This window comes from Strigops habroptila, chromosome 20 (assembly GCF_004027225.2).
Source record: "Strigops habroptila isolate Jane chromosome 20, bStrHab1.2.pri, whole genome shotgun sequence".
NCBI classification, from domain to species: Eukaryota; Metazoa; Chordata; class Aves; order Psittaciformes; family Psittacidae; genus Strigops; species Strigops habroptila.
Genome location: NC_044296.2, coordinates 4,969,614 through 4,992,970, shown reverse-complemented (window position 1 = coordinate 4,992,970; position 23,357 = coordinate 4,969,614). Strand labels below are relative to the sequence as shown.

General features: G+C 64.3%; 1 protein-coding gene across 4 annotated transcripts; it reads right to left on the bottom strand.

The window, feature by feature from the left end:
• Nucleotides 1-27: 27 nt before the first annotated feature.
• On the bottom strand, nt 28-19,782 carry SEMA6B (semaphorin 6B). Of its 4 annotated transcripts, none has more exons than XM_030509658.2 (17): nt 19,454-19,782; nt 7,754-7,905; nt 6,827-6,956; nt 6,479-6,539; nt 6,321-6,383; nt 5,902-6,003; nt 5,688-5,778; nt 5,482-5,601; nt 5,288-5,376; nt 4,632-4,849; nt 4,394-4,525; nt 3,702-3,851; nt 2,937-3,131; nt 2,525-2,665; nt 2,219-2,296; nt 1,970-2,028; nt 28-1,870 (listed from the first exon to the last, which is right to left on the bottom strand). In XM_030509658.2, exons 2-17 carry the CDS (start codon nt 7,869-7,871, stop codon nt 891-893), a joined length of 2,727 nt encoding a protein of 908 aa, XP_030365518.1. In that variant the 5' UTR covers nt 7,872-7,905; nt 19,454-19,782; the 3' UTR covers nt 28-890. The 4 variants fall into 4 exon arrangements, with proteins under 4 accessions (XP_030365518.1, XP_030365517.1, XP_030365520.1 ...); XM_030509657.1 differs by having other exon boundaries at nt 7,754-7,902; nt 19,454-19,663; XM_030509660.1 differs by lacking the exon at nt 19,454-19,782 and adding an exon at nt 17,138-18,016.
• Between the last annotated feature and the right edge of the window lie 3,575 nt (nt 19,783-23,357).

The window sequence follows — 23,357 nt, the reverse complement described above, 5'->3', positions numbered from 1 at the left end:
CGAGGCGGCGGCGGGGGGGGAGTTGCCTCCGGTAAACGGGCGTTTATTGGGGCCGCGGGGTACAGACCGCGGGCGGCCGCATGCATGGCCGCGGGGGGGGGCCCGCCGCCCCCCACCCTATTTACAGCCTGCCACCCCCCCGGGGACCTGCCACCCCCCCCCAGGGACCCGCCAACCCGGTGTGGCACCAAAAGGGCACCCTTTGCCAGCAGAGAGTGGGTTTGGTGAGGACCCCCCAGCCCCAGCGGTGCCCCCACACCCCGGCTGTGCTCTCCAGGAGGGGTTGATGGATAAGCCCCCCCAGCTGGCTCTGGGCAGGGGCTGGGCTCAGGTTAGGGGTGTGAGTGTGCCTCATCCACAGATAACACACATTTGGGGGCTCACCGGCCCCACTGCACCCCAAAAGTTCACCGTGTCCCATCACCACAATCAACGCACCCCCGTAGCACCCCCGGGCCGGGTGTCCCCAGGGTGCTGGCGGCACCCGTAAGCCCCCTCCTTAGGGTGCCTGGGTGCAGCTGATGGAGCCGAGGGGCTGCGGAGTGAGGGGCACAGCCCCGCTCTTCCTCAGCTGTGTCCGTGTGTCCATCCTGCTGCCTCCCAGGGATCCCCCTCCCAAGGTGCCGCATCCCTGGGTCCAGCCTGGGGAGGGGACGGGATGGACGGACCCCCCCTGGGACCCAGGGCAAAGCAGCCGGAGCGTGGGGCACTGCCCCACTGCCAGCCGGGGACACCCCCAAACCCTACCCAGGAGGTGCCTGTGTGTCCCCCCCACCCATGCAGCATCTCACCCCATGCCCGCAGCTCCTGCCCTGGCCACTCCTCCTTGTCCCCAGGGACCCCATCAGTGTCCTGGGGGACACTCACACACACACACACACGGTGGGACCCTATTTCCCCGAGGGAGTCCGCTCCACGCCGTAGCGCAGGAGGTGCTGCAGGTCCGTCAGCGCCCGCGGGGGCCCGGTGCTGGGTGCCCGTGCCCCTGTGCCGTGTCTCCCGTAAGCACCCTCGCCGCTGTTGAACGTGTGGTTCCTCTTGAGGTGGGTGCCGGGGCGGCCCGTGCCGTTGTTGGCATTGAAGTTCAGCTGGTCAGGGTGCCAAGGCGGCCCCTTGGTAAAGTCACCCCCTTCCCCACCGGGTGCTGAAACCACCCTCCGGCGCTCGGGGCTGGGGTGCGGTGTGCCGGAGAAGTCACCGTACGAGCTGCGGGGGGGACGGCGGGTGCCGGCGGGTGGGTGCTGCCGGGTGCGGGGACCCTCTTGAGGCTCCCGACCCCAATGTCCATCCCCCGAGGAGTCGCTGAGTTCAGCCTCCAGCTCCTGATCCACCAGGATGGCGTGGCAGGAGAGGGGGATGCCGCGGGGCGGGCGGGCAGAGCCGGCGTGGAGCCGACCGGCGCCGGTGCCGGTGGTACCGGACCCACCGGGGTCCCGCAACGCGGCGTTGATGATGTTGTGACTCTGCTCCCAAGTGCAGTTTTGGAGCGCTCCGGGGCAGCGTTTCTGCTGCAGCGGGGTCTGCTCCGGCGTGGGCAGCACCCCCGAGTCCAGGTCGTGTTGGGTGACCTTCCCCAAGTCCTTTGGCCACCCGTTGGGCATGAGCGGGGCCAGCAGGGCACCGGGTTGGCCGGTGCGTGCCCGGCGCTCGCCCAAGCGGCTGACGCTCACCACGGACTCGCTGTGTGCCAGGATGGTCTCCTTGTCCTTGCGCCGCGCCAGCTCCTTGCGGTCCCGGTGCCCGATGAACCAGCACACGCTGAAGCCGGAGATGACGGCGCCGATGACGAAGGCGGCCACGGAGGAGATCACCAACAGGTTCACCGACACCAGCCCGTCCGGCTCGTCCACGAAGCTTTCTGTCACCAGCCCTGGGGGATGGCGATGGGGGGGGACAATCAGGGGATGGTCGTGGTGGGGATCTGGCGGTGTCACCATGTCCCCCCATGCCCTGTTCCTCATGCACTCACCCTCGCACTCGCCCAGATGCGACGTGCTGCCGCCGGTGATGTCCTGCTCAAAGGCCACCCTGGGGGGGTACAAATTGAGGGGGGGGAGTGTCAGCTGGCCCCTAATAGCCTGGTGAGGGGGGTCCCAGCTTGCTTCAGCCAGTGATGGGTTTGCTGGGTCTCAGCAGTAGAGGGGTGCAGGAGGTCCTGTTGTCCCCACCACACCATGTCCCCCAGTGTCCCCCCCCGCCATGGGCCTGGCAGCGTTACCTGGGGCTGGGCTCCAGGAAGACGCAGGAGCCCTCCGGTGTCCATCCGCAGTAGGGATCCCGGCTCCCGAGGCAGTTCCTGGCAGGAAGCAGAGACCTCAGGATCAGCCCTGGCATGAAGGGGACAAGACCCCGGCCCCCACGAGGGACCCTGGCCCTGCACCGTGCCTCAGTTTCCCCTGTTCGTGCTCCCAGGCACGCTGAGGCATTCCCAGGCAGATCCCAGCACAGGAATGTGAAGGTAACCCCCTCCTCCTGCTGCTCACATGCTCCCCCTCATCGACCCCTGCCCGCCGGGGACACTCACTTCATGCAGCCCGAGTGCTGCTGGCAGCGGGCCACCGGCACCCTGGCCACGCACGGCGGGAAGGCCAAGAGCAGCGACCCGGCCGCCTTGTCCAGCTCCAGCCCCAGCAGCCGCCGCTCGTCCACCGTGTCCCGGCCACACCTGGGGACAGAGCTCAGCGTGGCCCCGGTCCTGCTGCACCCCAGCGCCAGCAGAAGCTGGGCCAGAGGGGGGCACCTCACACGCCCCTGCTTTGACTCACCCACCCCTTGCATCCCTCTGACCCATCCCCTCCATCCACCCATCCATCCATCCACCCATCCAACCATCCACCCATCCATCCATCTATCCATCCATCCATCCATCCATCCATCCATCCATCCATCCATCCATCCATCCATCCATCCCCCCTGTGTCTGTCTCCAGCACCCACCTCCCAGGCTGGTAGGTCTCGAACTCCTCCAGGAAGACGCTCTGGCTGCCGGGAATGGCGGGCGTGGGGCTGGAGCTGGCGTTGGGCTGGATGAGGAACTTGAGGACGGTGCCTGTGCTGGCGCCCAGGAACACCACGGTGTGGTTGCCCCACGGCCCCGCCGCGTTGTCCACCACGATCTTGCGGAGCTGGTACCTGCGTGGTGTGAACGGAGCCGGCGTCGGGGCGGGGAGGGGGAACAGGGGCAGGGTGGCCCCAAGGAGCAGGATGGGCTGTGCAGGTCCCAAATGGAAGCTACCCCAGATCCCGGCCAGGAACCAGTCAGACCCATCCTGGATCCCACCCATGACTCACCCCAGATCCCACTCAGGATCCTGACCACATCCCGCCTGCATCCAGCCTGGATTGCACCCAGATCCCAACTGGGATCCTGCTCAGATCCCACTATGGAACCAGCCCAGATGCCCCTGATCCCTCAGCAGGACCCCAGCTGGTCCCCAGCCCCAGCCCTGTGTCTCTGTCCTCATCCCCACATCCCTGTCCCCAGCCCTATATCCTTGTCCCAGCCCTGGCTGAAGGCTGTGACTGGATCCATTCCCACCAGCAGGAATTAAGGCAGGTTTCATTAGGATGGGACAATCTTGACTGCAAAGTTTATGGGATTTATCAAGTCTCCTAGCGCTGGCACGTGTGAGGGCAGCGTGAGAGGCTCCATCATCAGCACCCAGCAGCACCCAGCAGCACCCAGCAGCCCCCAGCACCCACCGGCTCATGGTGCGCAGGATCCAGGGCGCATTGCCCAGCGCTGGCACCGCCTCATCCATCAGTGGATGCGTCTTGACGAAGTTGAGGATCTCATCCGGGAAGGAGCTGGAGGAGTTGTAGCGCATCCCGGGGGACGCGCAGCACCCGGGGCTGCGGCCGGGCACGGCTCAGTGTCCCCACGCCACACTGGGGTGCTGTCCCCAGCCCTGGCCCAACCCTGTGCCCAGCCCCGCTGGTGCTGGCTATGGCTAGCACCATTCCTGTTCCCATCCTCATCCCCATCCCCATCCTCACTGCCCTTCTTGCTGGCATCAGCCCTGATTGTCCCTGTCCCCATCCCTGTTCCTTTTCCCATCCCCACCACTGCCGCTGCCAGTACCGGCCCTTGCCAACCCTGTCCCTGTCCCCATCCCTGTCCCTGTCCCCAATCCCTGTCCCCATCATCACCCTGTCCTCATCATCATGCCCATCCCCATTCCCAGATCACTCCTGTCCCCATCCCTGTCCCTGTCCCCATCACCATCCCTATCCCCATTATCATAGAATCACGTCCATCACCATCCCAGCCACCCTCCCTGCAGGTACCAGCCCTGGTCACTCCTGTCCCCACTTCTGTCCCTGTCCCCATCCCTGTCCCCATGCCCCTTCCTGCCCGTCCCAGCCTTGCTGTCCCCATCCCTGTCCCCACTCACCGGGGCTTTGGCACCATGTCCTCGGGCACAGGCGTCCAGATGGACTCGGGTGACTTCTGCTCCCTGAAACGTCCCTCGAAGACAGCGGCCACTTGGGTCATGTCAAAGGCACAAACGGCCGAACCGGGAATGCTGGAGGGACACGGGCATGGGGTGAGCACCTCAACCCGTTCCCCATGTCCCCCCCTGGGTCCCAGCCCAGCCCTGGGGGTCTCGGCAGGGTACAAGAGTGTCCAACCTGTTGGCAGGCGTGGAGAAGACAGCGAGCACCACGGGGCGCCCATCCAGCTCCAGGATGTCGGTCACAGCTTGGATGACATTGAAGTAGAAATGAGAGTCTCCCGGCACGGAGCAGTTGAGCCGGGCCTTGAGGAAGGACGTCCACTGCTTCTCCAGCACCCGCTGCGAGCCCCCCATGTCATTCTTGCACACTCGGGCCACCCGGGACACCACCACCTATGGGATGGACACCATCGTCACCTGGTATCCAGCCCTGATGATATCTGTCCCTTCATCCCTGTCCTCACCATGGGTGTCTCAGGCCACCACGGGGATATGGAATAGTGGAATCACAGAATGGTTGGGGTTGGAAAGGATCTTTAGATTATCTAGTTCCAACCCCCTGCCATGGGCAGGGACGCCTCGCACTAGACCATGTCACCCAAGGCTCTGTCCAACCTGGCCTTGAACACTGCCAGGGATGGGGCAGCCACAGCTTCTCTGGGCACCCTGTGCCAGCACCTCAGCACCCTCGCAGGGAGGAACTTCTGCCTTGTCTCCAACCTGAACTTCCCCTGTTTCAGTTTGAACCCATCACCCCTTGTCCTATCTCTCCAGTCCCTGATGAAGAGCCCCTCTCCAGCATCCACCCGGATGGATGCCACCTTCTCCCACCTTCTCCAGGTAGTTGAACTCCATAGCGATCTCCCGGAAGAAGAAGTAGATGTGGCTCCTCCATTCCACAGCGTGCACAAAGTAGGGCTCTGTGGGGACAGTGGCAGGGTCAGGGACGTTCCAGGGTGGCGTGAAAAGGACCATTTGCCACCTCTTGGCACAGCACATGGTGGGCACCACGCCGGGGGAGGCACCTTTGAACCATTTGGAGTCGTGTTTGACGGTGCGGAGGGTCGGGCTGTCCCCAAGGCTGCGGTAGATGACGGCGTCAATGGCCAGGAAATCGGTCACCGTGGCGGTGAAGAGCATCCCCCCTGCACGGGAGAGGGGTGTCAGCGGGGTGCCGGCAGGGCACAGAGCACAGAGCACCCACCGTGGGGCCGGTGGTGCCAGCACTCACCTGTGAAGAGGGCCACGTTGGCGTGCTTGGGGTCATAGGGACACCGGGCCATGCCGCTGATGTTGTCCCCAATGGGCTCCAGTGTGTCCATCTATAGCGGGTGAGACAGGGCCATGAGCAGCGCAGGCCGGAGCATCCCTGCTCACCCAGACACAGTGGGGAGGGGTGGGGGGTGGCACGGGGGGTCCCCTCCTGGTGGCCACCATCTACTCACGCTGTAGTTGGCGCAGATGGGGTTGAAGGCGTTGGTGCCGCAGACGAAGAGCAGGTTCTTGCTCCGCACCAGCAGCACCTTGATGAAGTTGCGGCACTCTGCCTGCGCCGGCGAGAGGGCACCGTCACCCCCAGCACCCAGAGACACCCCTGGGTGCCACCCCCCAGGGCGAGGGGCTGCCTAGGGGTGATGTTTTCACCCCGAGATGCTATTTACAGGACCTAACATCGGGTTTGTGGCCGATGTGGGGCCCAATTATCCAAGTGGCCAATAAATCACAGCCGTTGGCAGGGAGCAGGGAGGTGACACCGGGGGGACACACATAGGGGGTGGCCCTGTCTGTGAGATATGGGGCATAGAGGGTGCTCGGTGCCTGCCCAGGGGGTGTCTTATGGGGTGCAGACCCCCTCACCCCATACCTCGTGTTTCCCCTTCATCCTGCAGATGCTGATGTCGTGCTGGTTCGAGTGCCACGTCAGCTTCTAGGGGGGCAGAGAACACAGTGTGGGGCTGGGGAGAAGCTGGAAACCCCCCCCCAAACACCCCAGTGTCCCCCCATGTCCCCGGGGACACTTACCCGGTGGTAGCGCATCTCACTGGCTCCAGTGGGCTCCAGGCTGATGCGGTAGATGTTGTCCCTGGGGAGGGGGACACGGGTGTCACCACCCTGCTCTGATGCTGGGGGCACCCTGGAGATGTGCCCCCCAGCGAGGCATGCTGGGGGGTGCAGGATTTGGGGTGCTGGGGTGGGCAACGAGCATCACCAGGGCATGGACAACCCCAGCAGAGCCCCCCAGGGTGCCCATGGCAGATATTGGGGTGCCCCAAGGCCCCATTTTGGATCCCTCCCCAGCAAAGAGGGTTGGGTGGGTGCTGGGTGCGCCCCCCCCCGGTGGGGGGAGGCTTTGGGGTGCTGTGGTCAGACCTGTCCCCGATGAAGAGGGTCCTGTTGACCTTGAGGATGCGCTGGATGTTGAGGCGTGGGGGGCCCCCCGCCTCGGGGCCGGGCGAGCGGCTCATGCCATGGCCCACGAACACGGGGTAGTGCTTCACGTCTGGGGGGGGACAGGGGGGGCACACGCTGCGGGGGCACCCCCACACACCACCGTGCCCCTGGGGAGCCAGGGCAGCCACCTGCACCCAGCCCTGCCCATGGCTGCCCCCCTCCTGCCCTCACCCCAAAACCCATTCCTGTGGGTGCCCCCCTCCTGCCCTCACTCCGAAACCCGTTCCCATGGGTGCCCCCCCTCCTGCCCTCACCCCAAAACCCATTCCCATGGGTGCCCCCCTCCTGCCCTCACCCCAAAACATGTTCCCATGTGTGCCCCCCTCCTGCCCTCACCCCAAAACCCATTCCCATGGGTGCCCCCCTCCTGCCTTCACCCCAAAACATGTTCCCATGTGTGCCCCCCTCCTGCCCTCACCCCAAAACTCGTTCCCATGTGTGCCCCCCTCCTGCCTTCACCCCAAAACCCGTTCCCATGTGTGCCCCCCTCCTGCCCTCACCCCAAAACCCATTCCCATGGGTGCCCCCCTCCTGCCTTCACCCCAAAACATGTTCCCATGTGTGCCCCCCTCCTGCCCTCACCCCAAAACCCATTCCCATGGGTGCCCCCCTCCTGCCTTCACCCCAAAACATGTTCCCATGTGTGCCCCCCTCCTGCCCTCACCCCAAAACTCGTTCCCATGTGTGCCCCCCTCCTGCCTTCACCCCAAAACCCGTTCCCATGTGTGCCCCCCTCCTGCCCTCACCCCAAACCACCCCAAACCCCCATCCCTGTCCATGCCAAGCCATGTCCCCCCCTTGCGCATGGCAGCAGCACCCTGACCCCCACCCCGGGTGCGCACTCACAGTCCTGGGGGGCCACGGCGATGGGCCCAGGCTCCTCGGGGAAGGTGCCTCGGGCCGTGCCCTGCACCCAGAGCAGCAGCAGCAGCACCAGGGGGGTGCGGGGGGGTGGTGGCCTCATGGTGTCCCCTGGTGCAGGTGGGCACCCACCGCTGCTGCGGGCATGGGGAGAGGTGGGAGGGGGCAGCACCCACCCCACAGCACCCGCACCCCAAACCCATCACCGGGGTCCCAATGCTGGGTGCTGGGCTGGCGCCAGCGGTGAGGGACTGGCACAGGATGGGGCCGGGATTGGCCATAGGGAAGTGGTGGTGGTGGCTCAGCACCACCAGCCCATGGGGGAGCTTACGGTGGCATGGGGGGGCTGGGGCCATGGGGAGGGCAGTGAGGCTCGGCCCCCATCCATAGTGCCATTGGGATAAGGAACCACCAGCTTGACCCACCCGGGGGGGACACAGGCACCGGGGCGTCCCCTCCCCACCCTCACCTGCACCCCAAGCTGGTCCCTGCACCCCATGGGTGCATTCCCATGGCATCCCAGAGTGCATCCCTGCTGGCCCAGCCGCAGAACATAAACCCGTTAGAAAGGCACCGGGAAAGCGAGGGGACACTGGGAAAGGGGGGGACATTGACACGGGGACACCCACTGGGAAACGGAGGGGGACACCAGGCCTGAAATCCCTAAAAATACAGCTTTTTGGGGAACAACAGCAGCAGAGGCCCAGCACGACCAGTCCCAACCCCTAATGAATCAGGGTTCATTAGGGCACCCCTGGGAACGTGTTTTGGGGTGAGGGCAGGAGGGGAGCATTCCCCCGTATGATATTATCTCATATCTGAACCCCATCCCTCTCCATAGGGTTCATGTTGGATTTTATCCACTGTTTGGGATAATCTCCTTTAGAACATATCCTAAACGTGGGACTGGGGATATGGGGACACGGGGACACAGGGACATGGGGACACAGGGGAAGGCAATGAGACTCTTCCCCATCCAAAATGCCATTGGGATAGGTAGGAAAATCCCTGAACAAAGCACAAGGTGCCATGGCACCCCCCGGATGACAGCCCCAGTGCCACTGCCAATGTCCCCCCACCATGCCACCCCCCTGCCACCCATCCCTGTGGGAATAGGGCTCAGCAATGAGCAACCAGGCAGGAATTCCATTGATTACCAGCTCCATGAGAGCGGGTGCGATCGAACTGTCGCCCTCCTGCCACCAAGTCCCCTGTGGGGACCGAGGACGGTGACATTGTGCGGGGCTGGGGGTCACGGTGCCCGGGCGCCAATGGGGAGGCTCATCCCCAGCCCCAATGTGGTGCCACCAGGCCCGGGTGACACCCAGCACTGTCCCCATCTGCGGTGTCACAGCCTCTGGGGACGTCTGACCCCGACCCTGCTGTGTCACAGCCCCTGGGGACAACTGACCCTGTTCCCGCTGTGTCACAGCCCCCAGGGACACCCAACTCTGTCCCCACGGTGCCATGGACCCCAGGGACACCCAACTCTGTCCCCATGGTGTCACCACCCTGGTGGCCTCCCAGGGACCATGCTGGGCTGGGATAACCAGTGTGGAATGGGATAAGCAGCATGGAACGGGATAACCAGTGTGGAATGGGTCCATGGAAGAGCAAACCCAGCCTCAAACCCGGCACAACTGAGCGAAACCCTGGCACAACCACATCAACCACCACCAGCAATGCAGAGGTTTGGTGTTGCTGCTGAGCCCATGCCAAGGAGTGGGATACGGGGGGATTTCTCCCCAGAAAGAGGGAAAGGAGCCATTTCTGGCACAAGGAGCTCCCGGGTTGGCACCCATCGGGATGGTGGTGCTGTGCTGCGGGTACCAAACCACCAGGAGCCGCATGCCCTGGGCCGCAGGCTGGAAATTCCTGGGTTTCAGTGTATTTGTTGTGCCTGAGCTGCTCCAGGAAAGGCATTAACAAGTGAATCGCTGTCATTAAAGCCTCGGAGGCTTTTACCACCTGAGCTGAATTCGGGGCTCCCCCAGAGTGTGTGTGTGTCCCCCCCCCCAGCTTTCCCTTGTGGGTGCTCCCCACCCAGCCTCATTACCCAAACAAGCCACCCCCCGCCACTTGGTGCCAATGTCCCTATCCCAAAACCATCAGATTTAAGCATCCCTGTGGAATTCCCAGGTGCCAGAGTGAGGGGGGACAGACGGATGGACACCCCATAAAGCAGCCTTAAGGGAAGGGCTCGGCGTATATCAGCCACTTGAGAATCCACCACCATTTGGGGTGCAGGGAGGTGCCTCCGGCGCCTGTAAGCCCAAGTGGGGGGTCCGGTGTCACTGTGTCCCCCCCTCCAAAGCCCGTGTGGTGACAGGGAGCGGGCGCGGGGTAACCAGAGCCTCCGGCACCATAAATGCCGCCGATTGTGCGGGCAAAGAAAAGGCAGTGGGAAAAAGGGGGGGGGGGGAGCTGGCGGGGAGGGGGGACACGGCGGGGGGACGGGTGACACACAGGGACCCATTCATGGTGGTGGCGGAGGACAGGGGACGGTCCCCGTGCATGTCCCCAGCGCGCTGCGGGGAAACTGAGGCAGCGGGTGAGGACGGGGCAGGGTGCGGGCATGGGAAGGGTGCTCCGGGGGGGCTGGGGGTGTCCGGGCTGGGTGTCTCTGCACCGCCTCGGGCATGTCCCTTGTCCTTGTCCCTGCTGCAGCGCCCTGCTCCGTGCCTCAGTTTCCCAGTGACTCCCCCCCTTATCTCCCAGTATCCCCTTGCTTTCCCGGTGCCTTTCCAATGGAAGCACACTCAGCCCCCCCGCCCCGCACACACGCACGCAAAGCTTTGGGGCTGGAGGGGTGGTGAAGACACTTGCCTCGTCCTCCCCCTCCACAGCATCTCCCTGACCCCCAACACAGGGATGGGGGGGCAGCCCCCCAGTTCCTCCCCACTTCATGCTGCAATGCCACAGAGGGAGCTATGAGCCCCCCGCTATTTGTGGGGGGATGCTGTCCCCTTCCCTGAATGGAAGCCCTTCCCCATGGCGTCTGGGCATGACTCTGCCCCCCTCCCGCCCCCAAAGCACCCTCCTCTGCCCACCTGAGCTCCTCCGGCCACCTCCTGCTGTCCCCACTGCAGGGTGTCCCCACTGTCCCCCCCCGGCTTGGAGAGGGGGTCTCGGATGCCTCAATCCCATCCTGGGGGTGCCCCGACGGCGCTGGGGGCTCCGGTGTCCCACAAGTGGCTCAGCTGTCACGGACCCCCCCATGGCTCCCCCCCAATGGGAAGGTAGAGCTGATGTCACCGTAACCGGAGCCACCACAGACACTGCCCCCCCCCGCAGCTGTCAGCGCAGCCGGGGACCGGGGGGGGTACCCATGGGACCTCCCGAGTGGCACCGCCGCGATGTCCCCTCCCACCATGAAGCCGCCAGCATGAACCCACCCTGGAGATCCCCCCATTGCCACGGGGGGGTCACAGGCACCGGGGTGTCCCCTCCCCACCCTCACCTGCACCCCAAGCTGATCCCAGCTCCCCACATTCCCATGGCATCCCGGATTCCACCAGTGCCAGCCCAGCCAGAACCCATTAGAAAGGCACCGGGAAAGCGGGGGGACAATGGGAAAGGGGGGGACATTGACAAGGGGACACCCACTGGGAAATGGAGGGGACACAAGCCCCAGAATCCCTAAATCCACAACTTTCTTGGGAATAACAGCAGCAGGGGCCCAGCACGACCAGTCCCAATGCCTAATGAATAAGGGTTCGTTAAGACAGTGCTTTATTCGCCCCCCCCCGCCTGATATTATCTCATATCCAAACCCCATCCCTCTCCACAGGGATCGTGCCGGATTTTATTCCCTGTTTGGGCTCATTTCCTTTCGAAAGCCCCAATAAGCAATTAAATATGCTAATGAGGCCCTTATAAGCAGCGTTAATGAACAGTCCCCCCCCAGCCCCTCACCAGCCACCCCTCAACATGTCACCCTGTCCCCAGAGCATCCCAACGGGAGGGACCACAGAGCGGGGTTTGGGGGTCACCAGCAGTATCGCCCCCTCCTCCCAACTTGCCATGGGGACCCCCCCAACCCAGCTGCCACCACCGCCGGGGCTGGGGGGGCTCAGCCCCCCCTCGGTTTCCGTTGTGGGGCCAGTTCAGATGGCAGAGCCAGGAAGCAGCTGTCCCCATGGTGGGGACAGAGCAAATGTCACCCTGGCCACCTGGCCCCTGCCATGGGTGTCCCCCCCCCGCCACCACACAGCACCCCCGAGGGAGAGGGGTACAGGAGGCAGCACCCCCAGAGCTGGGCCAGGCTGCCAAGAGGATGGGGGGGACCCTGGGCCGGTGAGGTCCCCATGTGGGTGGCAGCGATGGGGTGCCACCAGCATGGTGGGGGGGGACACACACACAACGCAGCACCCACCATTTACCTTGGTGCTCCCAGGGCCCGACAGCGGCTCAAATGTCCCCCCCGGGCCTCCCGCTCCGGTTACCGGCTCCGCTTACAGCTGCCGTTTATAGCGCCCGTCCCCTCCCCAGCACCCCTAACCCCCCCCCAGCAGGCGTCCGAGCCCCCCCAGCACCCAAAGGGGGTCTGACCCCCCGATGTGGGGATGGTGGGGACCCCCCGCGGTCATTTGGGGAGGGTTTGTCCCCCACAGCGGGTGCCCAGGGGTGACGCGATGCATGGGGACAGTGCCCGCCGGGTGGCACCCATGGGTGCTGGTGACCCGCACGTCCCTTCCACCACGCCAGGGCAGCGCTGGCCAGAGCCGCATGTGACGTGCGTGTTAAATACACGTCACCTGCATGTTAAATATATGCCATCTGCATGTTAAATACACGCCACCTGCATAGGAAGAGTGGTTTCCTATGGAGGAGATGCCATGGAGGGGACGGGGGGGTGGTGAGGCGGTGCTGTCCCCCCCAGTTCACAGCCCTGTCCCCCCAGTTCACAGACATTATACCTTGTCCCCCCCAATTCACAGCCCTTGTCCCCACCTCTTGTCCTGCTGGTCCCCCCAAAGCTCTTGTCCTTCCACTCATCCCCCCACGTCCCTCCCGTCCCCCCAAAGACTGTCACCCTCCTGGTCCCCAAAAACACTCATCCCTCCTTGTCACCAATGGGGCACATCCTGCTGTGTCCCTCCAAGACAGCCTTGTCCCCCTTGTCCCCAAAGTCACACATCCCCCCATGTCCCCAGGGACCCCATGTCCCCAGGGTGCCCTGTCCTTGAGCGGGCAGAGGGACACGCAGCTCCTGCTTCAATCCCAAGAGCCAAATCCAGCCCCACATGGGCAACCCTACAATAACAAACCAGGACACGGAGCCCCAGCATTAACCGTATGCACCCGCACCGCTCCCAAACCGTGCCCAAACCAACCCCAATCCTCAGAAAGCAACCCTACAATAACAAACCCGGGGTGGGGGGAGCCGGAGGAGGTGCCGGGAATACCGGGAATGAATGAGCGCTCAGCCCCTCACCCTGCTCATGGTTTAAGCCTCCTTCAAGTTTAGGTGGTGGGGTTGGGGGGTTATTGCCATTACCGTCTCCCTGTGCCAGCTGTGTGGTTCCAGCCGGGAAAACGGGGCTTGAATTGTTCCAAGCTCCGGATCCGACCCCTCGAGCTCCAATTTCCACGCTCCAAACCACTTATTTGTACTCAAATAAGATGAAATGCATCGACTTGGTCCAGTGATGTGGGGAGAGGGGAGTGAGCCCCTGCGGTCCCCACTGTCACTGTCCCCAGCATCACGCTGGGGTGACACTGGCCCTGGAGCTGCCACCCACCTCATGGGGACACCAGGGCCTCCAGTGTGCCAGGAGGTGGGAAGTGGTGCTGGAGCGTGGGCCACAGCACGTGAGCTCAGCCTCCTCCTCCTCACAGTGGGGTCACCGGTGCCATCCGGCTCCATCCCGCTGTTTTCCAGGCACCGGGAGCCACCAGCACCCTGAGCCCAACTGAGCTGCTGGATGCGCTGGGGCCGGGCCGGCACTGCGGGGTGTGGGATGGGATGAAGCTGCGAGGTGGGATGTGAGATGCAGGTCGTGGGTTGGGATGCTGTGTGGGATGCAGAATAGGATACAGGATGCAGGATGTGGGATATGGGATGCAGGTGGGATGCAGGATGGGATCCAGGATCCAGGATGGGATATGGGATGAGGGAAGCGGGATGGAGGCTGAGGGATGCAGGATGTGGGATGAAGGCTGGGATGCAGGCTGGGATGCAGGATGCAGGCTGGGATGCGGGATGCAGGCTGGGATGCGGGACGCAGGATCCAGGATGGGATGTGGGATGCAGGCTGGGATGCGGGATGCGGGATGCAGGATGCAGGATGCAGGCTGGGATGCGGGATGCAGGCTGGGATGCGGGATGCAGGATGCGGGATGCAGGCTGGGATGCGGGATGCAGGATGCAGGCCGGGATGCGGGATGCAGTCTGGGATGCGGGATGCAGGATGCAGGCCGGGATGCGGGATGCCAGCGGCGGTGTGGAACAAAGGGCCATTGTTCCCGGCGCTCCCAACGCCGCCTCCCGCTCTCCGAAGGTCAGGTGCTTCCTCGCTGCCCTCCAAACGGCTCCTTGTTCTCCCGCCAGCGCCGGCACAGCCCGAGCGGCCGCGGTGCCACCAGGCCACACCGGCACCGCCACCAGCACCGCCACTGCCACCGCCACCGGCACCAGCACCGGCACCAGCACCGCAGAGCTCCTGCAGGATGGGTGACGATGTCCCCATCCCCTGGGTGGCCTCATCAGACGTGTTGGGTGTCGTGTGTGCAGGTGTGTGGGCACCACGTGTCATGTGTGTGCACATGGGGCGTCATGTGTGTGCAGGTATGTGTGCACCATGTGTCGTGTGTGTAGGTGTCATCTGTGTGCACCAGCTGGCACGTGTGTCTGACACATGTGTGTGCACCAAGTGCCGTATGCATGCAGGTGTCAGCACGTACACTGGCTGTCATGTGTGCGCACCACATGTCATGTGTGTGCAGGTGTCAGTGTGTGTGCACCATGTCATGCGTGCAGAGGAGTCTGTGCATGGGGTATCACACGTGTGCAGGTGTCTGTGCACACGGGGCCGTTGTGCACACGTGTGGGTACACACACGGGGTTGATGCATGTGTGCACACATGTGCACGAGGCTGCCATGTGCACGTGTGGTGCGTGTGAGCAGGGCTGTGCTGTGCACCCCCCACCCCACCAGGCAGGATCCAACCCTGCACAGGGCACGAATGGATTCCGGATGGATCCCAGCTCCCAGCCTCCCAGATCGGCTCCTAAACGCTTCCCAATTTCCTGGCGCTTTATGTCGGTGTCCCCGGCGGGAGATGATGGATGGGGCTGGTCACAAAAGCCACTTCTGTTCCCATCGCCCAGCCCGGGGCCGGATCCTGTCGCTCCGGGGGGCACGTGGGTGCTGCCACCGCAGCCTCTTCCCATCCCACCCTGCTCCATCAGCCTGGATTTGGGCACGGGGATGAGGGTGGCTGCCACCCCCCGTCCTGGTCCCCAGCTACCGCAAAGCCACACGCCATGCGCTGCTCCGTGCCTCAGTTTCCCCGCTCGATGCCCAAGTGCATCCACAACCATATTCCCCCGTTTGGATCCATGCAGCACCAAACCCAGCGCTGAGCTCGGCTGCGGCACTGCCAGGTTTGATGGGATTATCCCAGCAGGCAGGATTACACAGGGAAGAGCCGCGGATTAGCCACAGCGCATCGGCACGCCGCTGCCACAGCCACAGCCGGGGCTGGCCCGGCTGCCAGCAGGCTGAACTGGGCTGAACTGGGAAGGACTGGAACAGAGCTGAGCCCTGGGGCCGGGGTCCCCTGAGACCTCCTCTGGGGAGCGGTGCCTTCACCAAGCACTGTTTAATTACCCGGCACAAGGAGACGAGAGGGAGCTTTTCCCCCTCTTTATTTTTGTTTTAATTTAACAAAATTGTAATTAAATAGGGAGGAAAATCCTGTTAGCACAAGGCAGCCCCACTGGGAGCTCCCCCGCGCCAGACGATGGCTCCTCCGCTCCCTCCCGCCTTCCAAAGGGAATCGAAACCTCCATCACCCCTTTTGTGGGACGCAACTGAAGCCCAAAGGTCCCTTGGGATGAGCTGGGGGTCCCCAGGGCCACCGGGTCCCCTCTGCGGTGGCGTTGAGCACTGCTGGGGATACAGCAGCATCCTTTTGGGTACCACGCTCCAGCAGCCACCTCCATCACCACACTGGGGATAGAGGGATGGGAAGAAGGGATCCCACATCCCCCCAGGATGCAGCACTCAGGATGCTGGTGGTGATTGGGTGCCAAGGGGTTAAGCGGGTGCCACGGCACAGCCCAGATGGAGCAGGGCTTGCTCTTGGGTTTCTTTACTACTGTTTATGTTGCCGAACACATGCCGGATGCCACCGCGCCGGCACCACCACAGAACCATCCCGCCTGGGCCGGTGGCAACGCGCTCGCCTGGCACAGCCAGAGATGCCAGCACAGGGAAAGCCACTCTGGTCAACACCACGGTCTGTGCGGGTAGGAAAACCTCACCAAAGGCAGTGCCAAGGAATAGATACGGCGCAGGGAGATGCTCCGAGGGGCCGGCACAGCTCAGCCCACTGCAAAATCCAATCGCATCCAAACTGGCAGGTTTAATTAAAACTATTCTAGCTGGTCTGAGGATACAAACTGCATCCGGCACTGCAGCAGGGATCCGCATCCAGCTCCGGTACCCGGCGAGCAGCGCGGCAGCGCTGGGCCTCGTGGCCAGGCTGAGCCCCCCACGGCACCAGCATGGCAGAGCTGGTGGGAAAAGCTCTCCCGGGAGCCACTGGTTTAACTGGGAGCCAAACCATCGTGCGTGCATGTGCAGAGCAAGCAAGGGATGCTGAGGGGAAGGACAGTGACGTCCAGCCCGGCATCGCCACCCTGCCCCATGACTTCATGCTCCTGGAGGGCGGCAAAGGTGCCAAACCCCTGCTTTAGGGAATTTGGGGTCCCCAAATGCACCCCCCTCCAGAAGCTAGAGACAGCATGGTGAGCGGCACAGCCACACACATGTGCTGTGCACACATGTACAGCCGTGCACACTTGTACAGCCATGCACATGCGTGAACATGCATGTACAGCCACCAGCTCCCACCCGGGCAGCGCGGCCGGAGCCGGGGATTGGGTTTGGTGATTTCTCTTTGTTTATGGGAATAGCAGCGGGAAGCGGAGCCGGGAGGGAGGCTGAGCTGCCCCCCCAGCACCCCCCGAGCCTGAACCTGCCCCCCTCAATGCACACAACCCCCCCACCGCAGCCACGTGCCCCGGTGACAGCGGTGACCCAATTCTGTGTCACGCCGGGGACGCTGCAAAAGGGGAATCGCTGCTCAGCACCCCCCTGGGTCTGCCCCCCCCCTCCAGCACCCAGCGGGGACACGCACCTCCAAGCAGCACCCACAGCCGAGGGACGGGCGGACACACGGACACGGCGCTTCCAGGGCCCTGGAATCCAGGGATAGATCCTGCACCCTCCGGCGGGGCGTGGAGCAGGGAGCTGCCCTCTAGTGTCACCAGCTCAGGCCCTAAATCGCGGCTAAAATCGCCGGGGAGGGACACACAGAGGGGACCCCCCCCCAAGCCAATGTCCCCCTTCCCCATCGCAGTGGGATGGGATGGGGGGGGCTCAGCCATATTCCACCTCAGCCCCCTCGCAGTGCACCCCCGGAGCAGGATTTGGCCTCACTGGGGCCAGCCTGCTACCTGAAAGGACTGGGTTGTGGGGATCCGGGGGGGGACAGCGGTGCCACATGTGCCGCCATCGTCCCCCACCTTTCCCAGGCACTGGGGACAAGCAGAGGTGGGTGTCCCCACAGGGGGGGGTCACTCGTCGCAGGTTGTATGTCCCCATTTCCCCCCCCCCCCGTCCCGTGCTCCCCATGGTGGGTGCAGCACCCAGCACTGGGGGGGGGTCTCCCTTCTGCACCCCATCCCCCGGGTCACGGCCTCAGCTAGCAGAGGGGAAACTGAGGCACGGCGGGAGGCTGCCCGGGAGGCAGCACTCACCCAAGGTCACCCCGAGCCGATGGCACAGCCTCGTGCCGCCCCCCTCCCTGCTCTTCTGGGGGTGCTGGGCTCCCCTAAAGCCCCCTGCGCAGGGACAGAGCTCCCCACTCTCTCCTGCTCCATGGGGGGGTCCTGCTGGGGCTCGAGGGGGCCCAGCACCCCGACTGCTCTACTTTATATAGGAGCGATGGAGATCAAGCCTGGGAGGGGGTCCCGAGTGAGGGCGACAGGGCAGGATGTGGATCAGGCTCAACACCCTTCCCCCCTCCACATTATTTTAGGGTTACCCCCCCCTAAGTCTGCAGACGGCACAATGGTGATGAGCCCCAAAAGGGAGGACGGGGCCCCCCCACCACACAGACGCTGCCTGTACGAGGCTCCCCAGGTCTGACCTAACATGGGGGCTGCCAGCCACCACCCCCCCCAAGCATGGGGGGTGCCCCACTTCTGCCAGGTCCCCCCCCATACCTTGTCCCCACAAGTTACAGCTCCAGCGAGATGGAGCCAGGCACCCCCGTGATCTGGGGGGGCTCTTTGTGTCCCCCCCAGCCCTACGGGGTTATCTGGGGGGGGGGGCCCTACCACCAACCACCCCAAGCTGAGCCCTCACTGCTTCCCACTGCCCTTTTGGGGGCTGTACTGGCCGGCTCCCCCTTTTTCAACCCCTCTGGTCCCCCATCCCAGCAGAGGCTGCAGGGGCTGCACACCAGCTCCCCCCTTTTCCTGCTCCTCCGCCCCCCAAAAAACAACAAGCTCTGGCTGCTTCCCAAAGGAGCAGTGGAGGCAAAACGGAGCTCAATGAAGCAGGGCCCCCCTCCTTCCATCTCCATCCTCCCAGCTCTAAGGGGCCCCCCCCTGGCTCCTCAACACCCCGCGCCCATCACCGGCTCCCGGGGCTGGGGGGGGGGCGAGTCAGGGTGCCGGCCCAGGATGCTGATGGGTGGGATGGGGGTGCGGAGGGGGTGGAGGGAATGGGGGGGGGGGAGTGCGGGATTGAGGTATTGGGGGGGGGTTGAAAGGTGTGAGGGGGGGATGTCGGGGTGCTGGGGTGGGAAGAGGGGTTCGGGATCGGCGTGCTGGGGGGAAGATGAGGGTGCGGGATCAGGGATGGGGTGCGGGATCAGGATGCTGGGAAGGACCAGGGTGTTGGGGGGGGACCTCAGGCTGCTGGGGGGAGACCAGGGTGCAGGATCAGGGTGATGGGGTGGGCCGGGGGTGCGGGGGGTGCCGGAGAGGGCTGGGAAGGGGAGGATTGGGGTATCGGGGGGGGGCCCCAGGAGTGCTGGGGTGGGGATGGGGATGCAGGATGGAGGTGCTGGGAGGGGGGGGGGCGGTGCAGGGGGACCGCAGGGTGCAGGGATGGGGGGCAGAGGCGTGCGGGCTGGGGGTGCTGGGGGTGCCGGAGGGGTCGGGGGGGGGCCCTCCAGCCCGTGACCCTTCAAGGTTCCGCCCGCTCCGCCCGGAGAGCCGCTAACAAAAGCGCCGTTCCCAATGCAGCAGCCGGCGGCGGCGGGAGGGGGGAGGGCTTGGGGGGGGGCACCCCCTTTTCCTCTCATTTCCCCCTCCTCCATCGCTGCGCCCCCCCCCCCCGGGAGGGGACAACGGATGGGGATGGGAAGGGGACACCGGGGGGAGACGGGACCGCACCGCATGGTTCGAAGCGGGGGGGGGGCGGGCACCGGCCGCGCTCTTACCTCGCCGTCCCGGGGGGGATCCGGGGGGGGCCGGGGCACCTGCGCCCACCGGCAGCACGGCCCGGCCCGGCCCCGCTCCGCTCCGCGCCGCCGCGGCGGGAGGCGCCGGGGCACCGGAGCCCGGGCGGGGCGGGGCCGCGGGGGGGGTGGGGGGAGCCGAAGCCGGAGCCGGGCCCGCCCGGTGGCTGCGGCTGCACCGGGGCCGCTCCGGTAACAGCGGCGCTGGAGGAACCGCCGCTGCCGCCGCTCCCGGAGCAGCTGCGCCCCCCGCCCTGCCCCCGCCCCGGGGAGGCGGCTCGGCCCGGCCCGGCCTCGGGAGGAGGGAGAGGCGGGGGAGCCGTCCCCGCCCGCCTCGGCCCCCCCCACCCCCCACAAGGGCATCCCCCCTATCGCCCGCCTTAAAGGGAACGGGGGGAAGGGGATCGACCCCCCCGGCCCTGCCTCAGTTTCCCTTTTCCTGGCATGGGGAGGCAGAGGGGCCCCAGCCCCCCAACCCTCCTGCAAGGGGGGTTCCCCCTTGGCATTCCCCCCTCCTTGGCACTCCCCCCCTTGGCGCTGCTCTGCCTCAGTTTCCCCTCACACAAGGGGAGCCCTCCCTGCACTGCCATCCCCGCCTGCCTCAGTTTCCCCTCGCACCAAAGGCTCGGGGCTGCTCCATGCCCCCTGCAGTGGGGGGAGGCCGGGTCTGCCCACCCTTGGGTGTAGGGGGTGCGAGGATGGGTGCCCGAGGGGGTGCACACCAGGGGCTGGGCTGATACACAGGGTGGGGGCCATGCGTGGTGGGAGAAGGTGCTTTGCTTCCACTGCTTCAAGGCTTTGCCACCATCCTGTCCCTCCCCATCTGCTTCCTCAGCCTGGTTTAGCTGAACTGGCACAGGAAACCTCAGCTTAGCCCTTTGAGGTGTTGGGGTGCACCATGGGAGATGCCACCGGCCTCTGGCATTGGGATCATGGCTCCGGAGCCGCTTGGATTCCCAGATCCCACAGAGCTGCCAGTGCTGGAGCAGCACGCCCCTTTACCTGCCTCAGCGTCATCAGTGCACTGAGTTGTGCCCAGCGCTCAGCCCGCCCTGGCAAGCTGGAGGTTTCTAACGCCACCAGTGATTCAGCTCTTCCTGCCTCTCGTCCGGTCCCTCCCGTCCCAGGGACAGGGATGGGGACAGCCACCCCCGGGGGGGGACACTGGGCTGCCCGTGCCGGAAGGGGGGGTCTCCAGGGGAAGGAAACCGCGGCTGTGACTCAGCGCCTGAGTCACTGTCCCCAAGGGGGACACTGAGGGGACCCCGTGGAGCCCCTTGACCTGTTCACACAGCCCCAGCCTCGCTGGCCAAGCTGGGGCTAATGAAGGCCAATCAAAGCTCCTCTCAATTAATTCCTCCCCAGTTCCCATGTGTCCTCCAACATTGCTGAGACACTTCTTGCTGAGCATCACCAACATCCCACAGCACCCCGACATCCCACAGCACCCCGACATCCCACAGCACCCTCATATCCCATAGCACCCTGACACAGGAATCCTCCCGGGTGGGAATTTTGGCCAGCAGTCTGGGAAATGGCAGCTTGGGAAGGGCTATTCTTATCCTCAGCCTCTGTGCTGAGATTTATTCCCGGGCTTTGGGGTTTATTTGACCTTTTGGGAATCGAGCGAGGCGCAGAGGAGTGAATTAGTTTGCCATAAATCCTGCTGCCACGTGTGTGATGAGCGGTGCTGTTCTCTGCCGCGGGGTGCAGGGGGGTCCGTGTGCGTGTGTCCCACAGGCCTCATGCATGCCGAGCATGTGGGGTGTGATCCATGGCCCCCCAGGCCTGTCCCAGCACGTCCAGCATGGCATTCCATGGCATTCCATGGCATTCCCCCCTCCCGGCCCTTCCCGGCCCCCCAGTCCTGCTGGGGCCCAGGCAGGGGTTTTGGGGAGTGGTGCCTTTGCAGCAGCCCCCCGGGACAGGCACCCCCCCACCCGCATGGTGATGTCCTCCCGGTGGGGAGGGCGCCTTGGGGGGCAGGAGGACACAGTGCTGGTCCCCAAAGGGATGTGGGGGACAGCAGGTCCCCAGGGAGAGGGACAGAGGGACACTGCCAGCACCACCAGCCCCGTGGGACGATGTCATGGCATGGAACACGGTGGCCCTTGGGGACAGGGACCGCAGCTGGGGGGGTTCCTCTGTTCCCCATGTCCCCTCCATGGGTAGGGATCACCCTCAGCATCAGTTCTTTAGGGACACCCCCTGCACCCTCCCCGGGGAAGGACACACCAGGCAGAGCACCCACATCTGGTCGGAGCAGTGAGCTTAACCCCAGCTAATTGCCTTGCTCCCAATTAGCTGCTGCTCCTGCAGGAAGGCCCTGCAGGAGCCTGGAGTCGTGGGATGAACTCGGCAAAGTGGGAATCCTGCAGCATCCTCCCAGGCTGAGCCCGTCCTCCCCCCTCGGTGGGTGCCCGCAGCACCCGGAGCTGGGTGGGGGGTGCTCATGGTGGCGCCCCGGGGCCAGGCAGTGCCATGACCCAGGCTGGGAAAAGAAAGGAAAGCCAGGATAGAAATGAGAGAGATGGATGGAAGGGGGAGATGATTCCCAATGAGTTTGTTCCCTTAATTCCACCTTATCCCAGCCCAGATCTCCCGGCCTTTCCCTGTGCCTGGATCTGGGAGCAGCATCTGTGTGCATGAATGTGCACATGTGCATGCATGTGCACATGCCTGCATGCATGTGCTTGCTCATGTGCATGTGTGTGTATATGTGTGTGCATGCCTCTGTGTACATGCCTGTGTATGCATGTGCATGTCTGTACATACATGTGCCTGTTTATGTGCATGTGCTCATGTGTGCATGTGTGTGCATGCATCTGTGTGCCTATGTGCATATGCGTGTGCATGCCTGCATGTGCATGCCTGCATGTGCATATGCATGCCTGCATGTGTCTGTGCTCGTGTGTGCCTGTGTGTGTGCATGTCCGTATGTGTGCACCTACATGCATATGTGTGTGCACCCCTGTGTATGTGTGTGCATGTGCCTGTTCTTGTGCATGTGCACGTGTGTGTGCATGCATCCATGTGCATGCACGTGTGTGCATTTTTGCATGTGTGCACTTACATGCAGATGTGTGCGATGCCTGTGTGTACATGTGTGTACATGCATGTGCATGTGTCTACATGTGTGTCTCCAGCTGCAGCCAATGCCACTGGCGTGGGTGCTGGGCGCTGGTGCTCGGTGCTGGGCGCTGGGTGTCATGTTCTGGATGCTTGTTGCTGGTACTGAGTGCTGATTGCTGGTGCTGGTTGCCGGTGCCATGTGCTGGGTGCTGGTGCTGGGTGCAGGATGCTGGGTGCTCTATGCCAGGTGCTGGTGGTGGGTGCCGGCTGCCCCTGGGTCTCTATGGTGCTGGGTACCGGGTGCCCCCGGTCCCTGCGGAGCTGGGTGCCGCTGGCGAGGCCGCGCTGGCGGTGCTGGATGGGCAACGCGCCCAACAGCACCGGCCCTGCCAAGGGCACCCACCTGGGCCCGCACCCGAGGGCCACCGTTGTGCCGCCGGCCGAGCGGGCGCTGGTACGTGCACACACGTGTGCGCACATGTACGTGTGTGCACACGCGTGTCCCTGCATGCGCTGGGCTGCGAGCGCTGCCATCACCCCCCCCGCCCGTCCCCAGCTGCCTCCGGCCCCCCCAAAACACGCCGCGGGGTCCCCGGCACCTGCCGCCGGCCGTGGCTGCGCCGTGGCTCTGGGGGAGGATGAGCGGTAATTAAGTTAATTTGCACATGCAAATCATCCTCGGTTGGAATCTGTTAATTTTATAATTCGATGTTTAATGTACATCGCTGCTGTGTTTTCCCAGCCAGAAACCCAACATTTTCTGGGTGCTAATGACGGGGGCTGTGCTCCGGGGCTGGGGGACACGCACCCCACG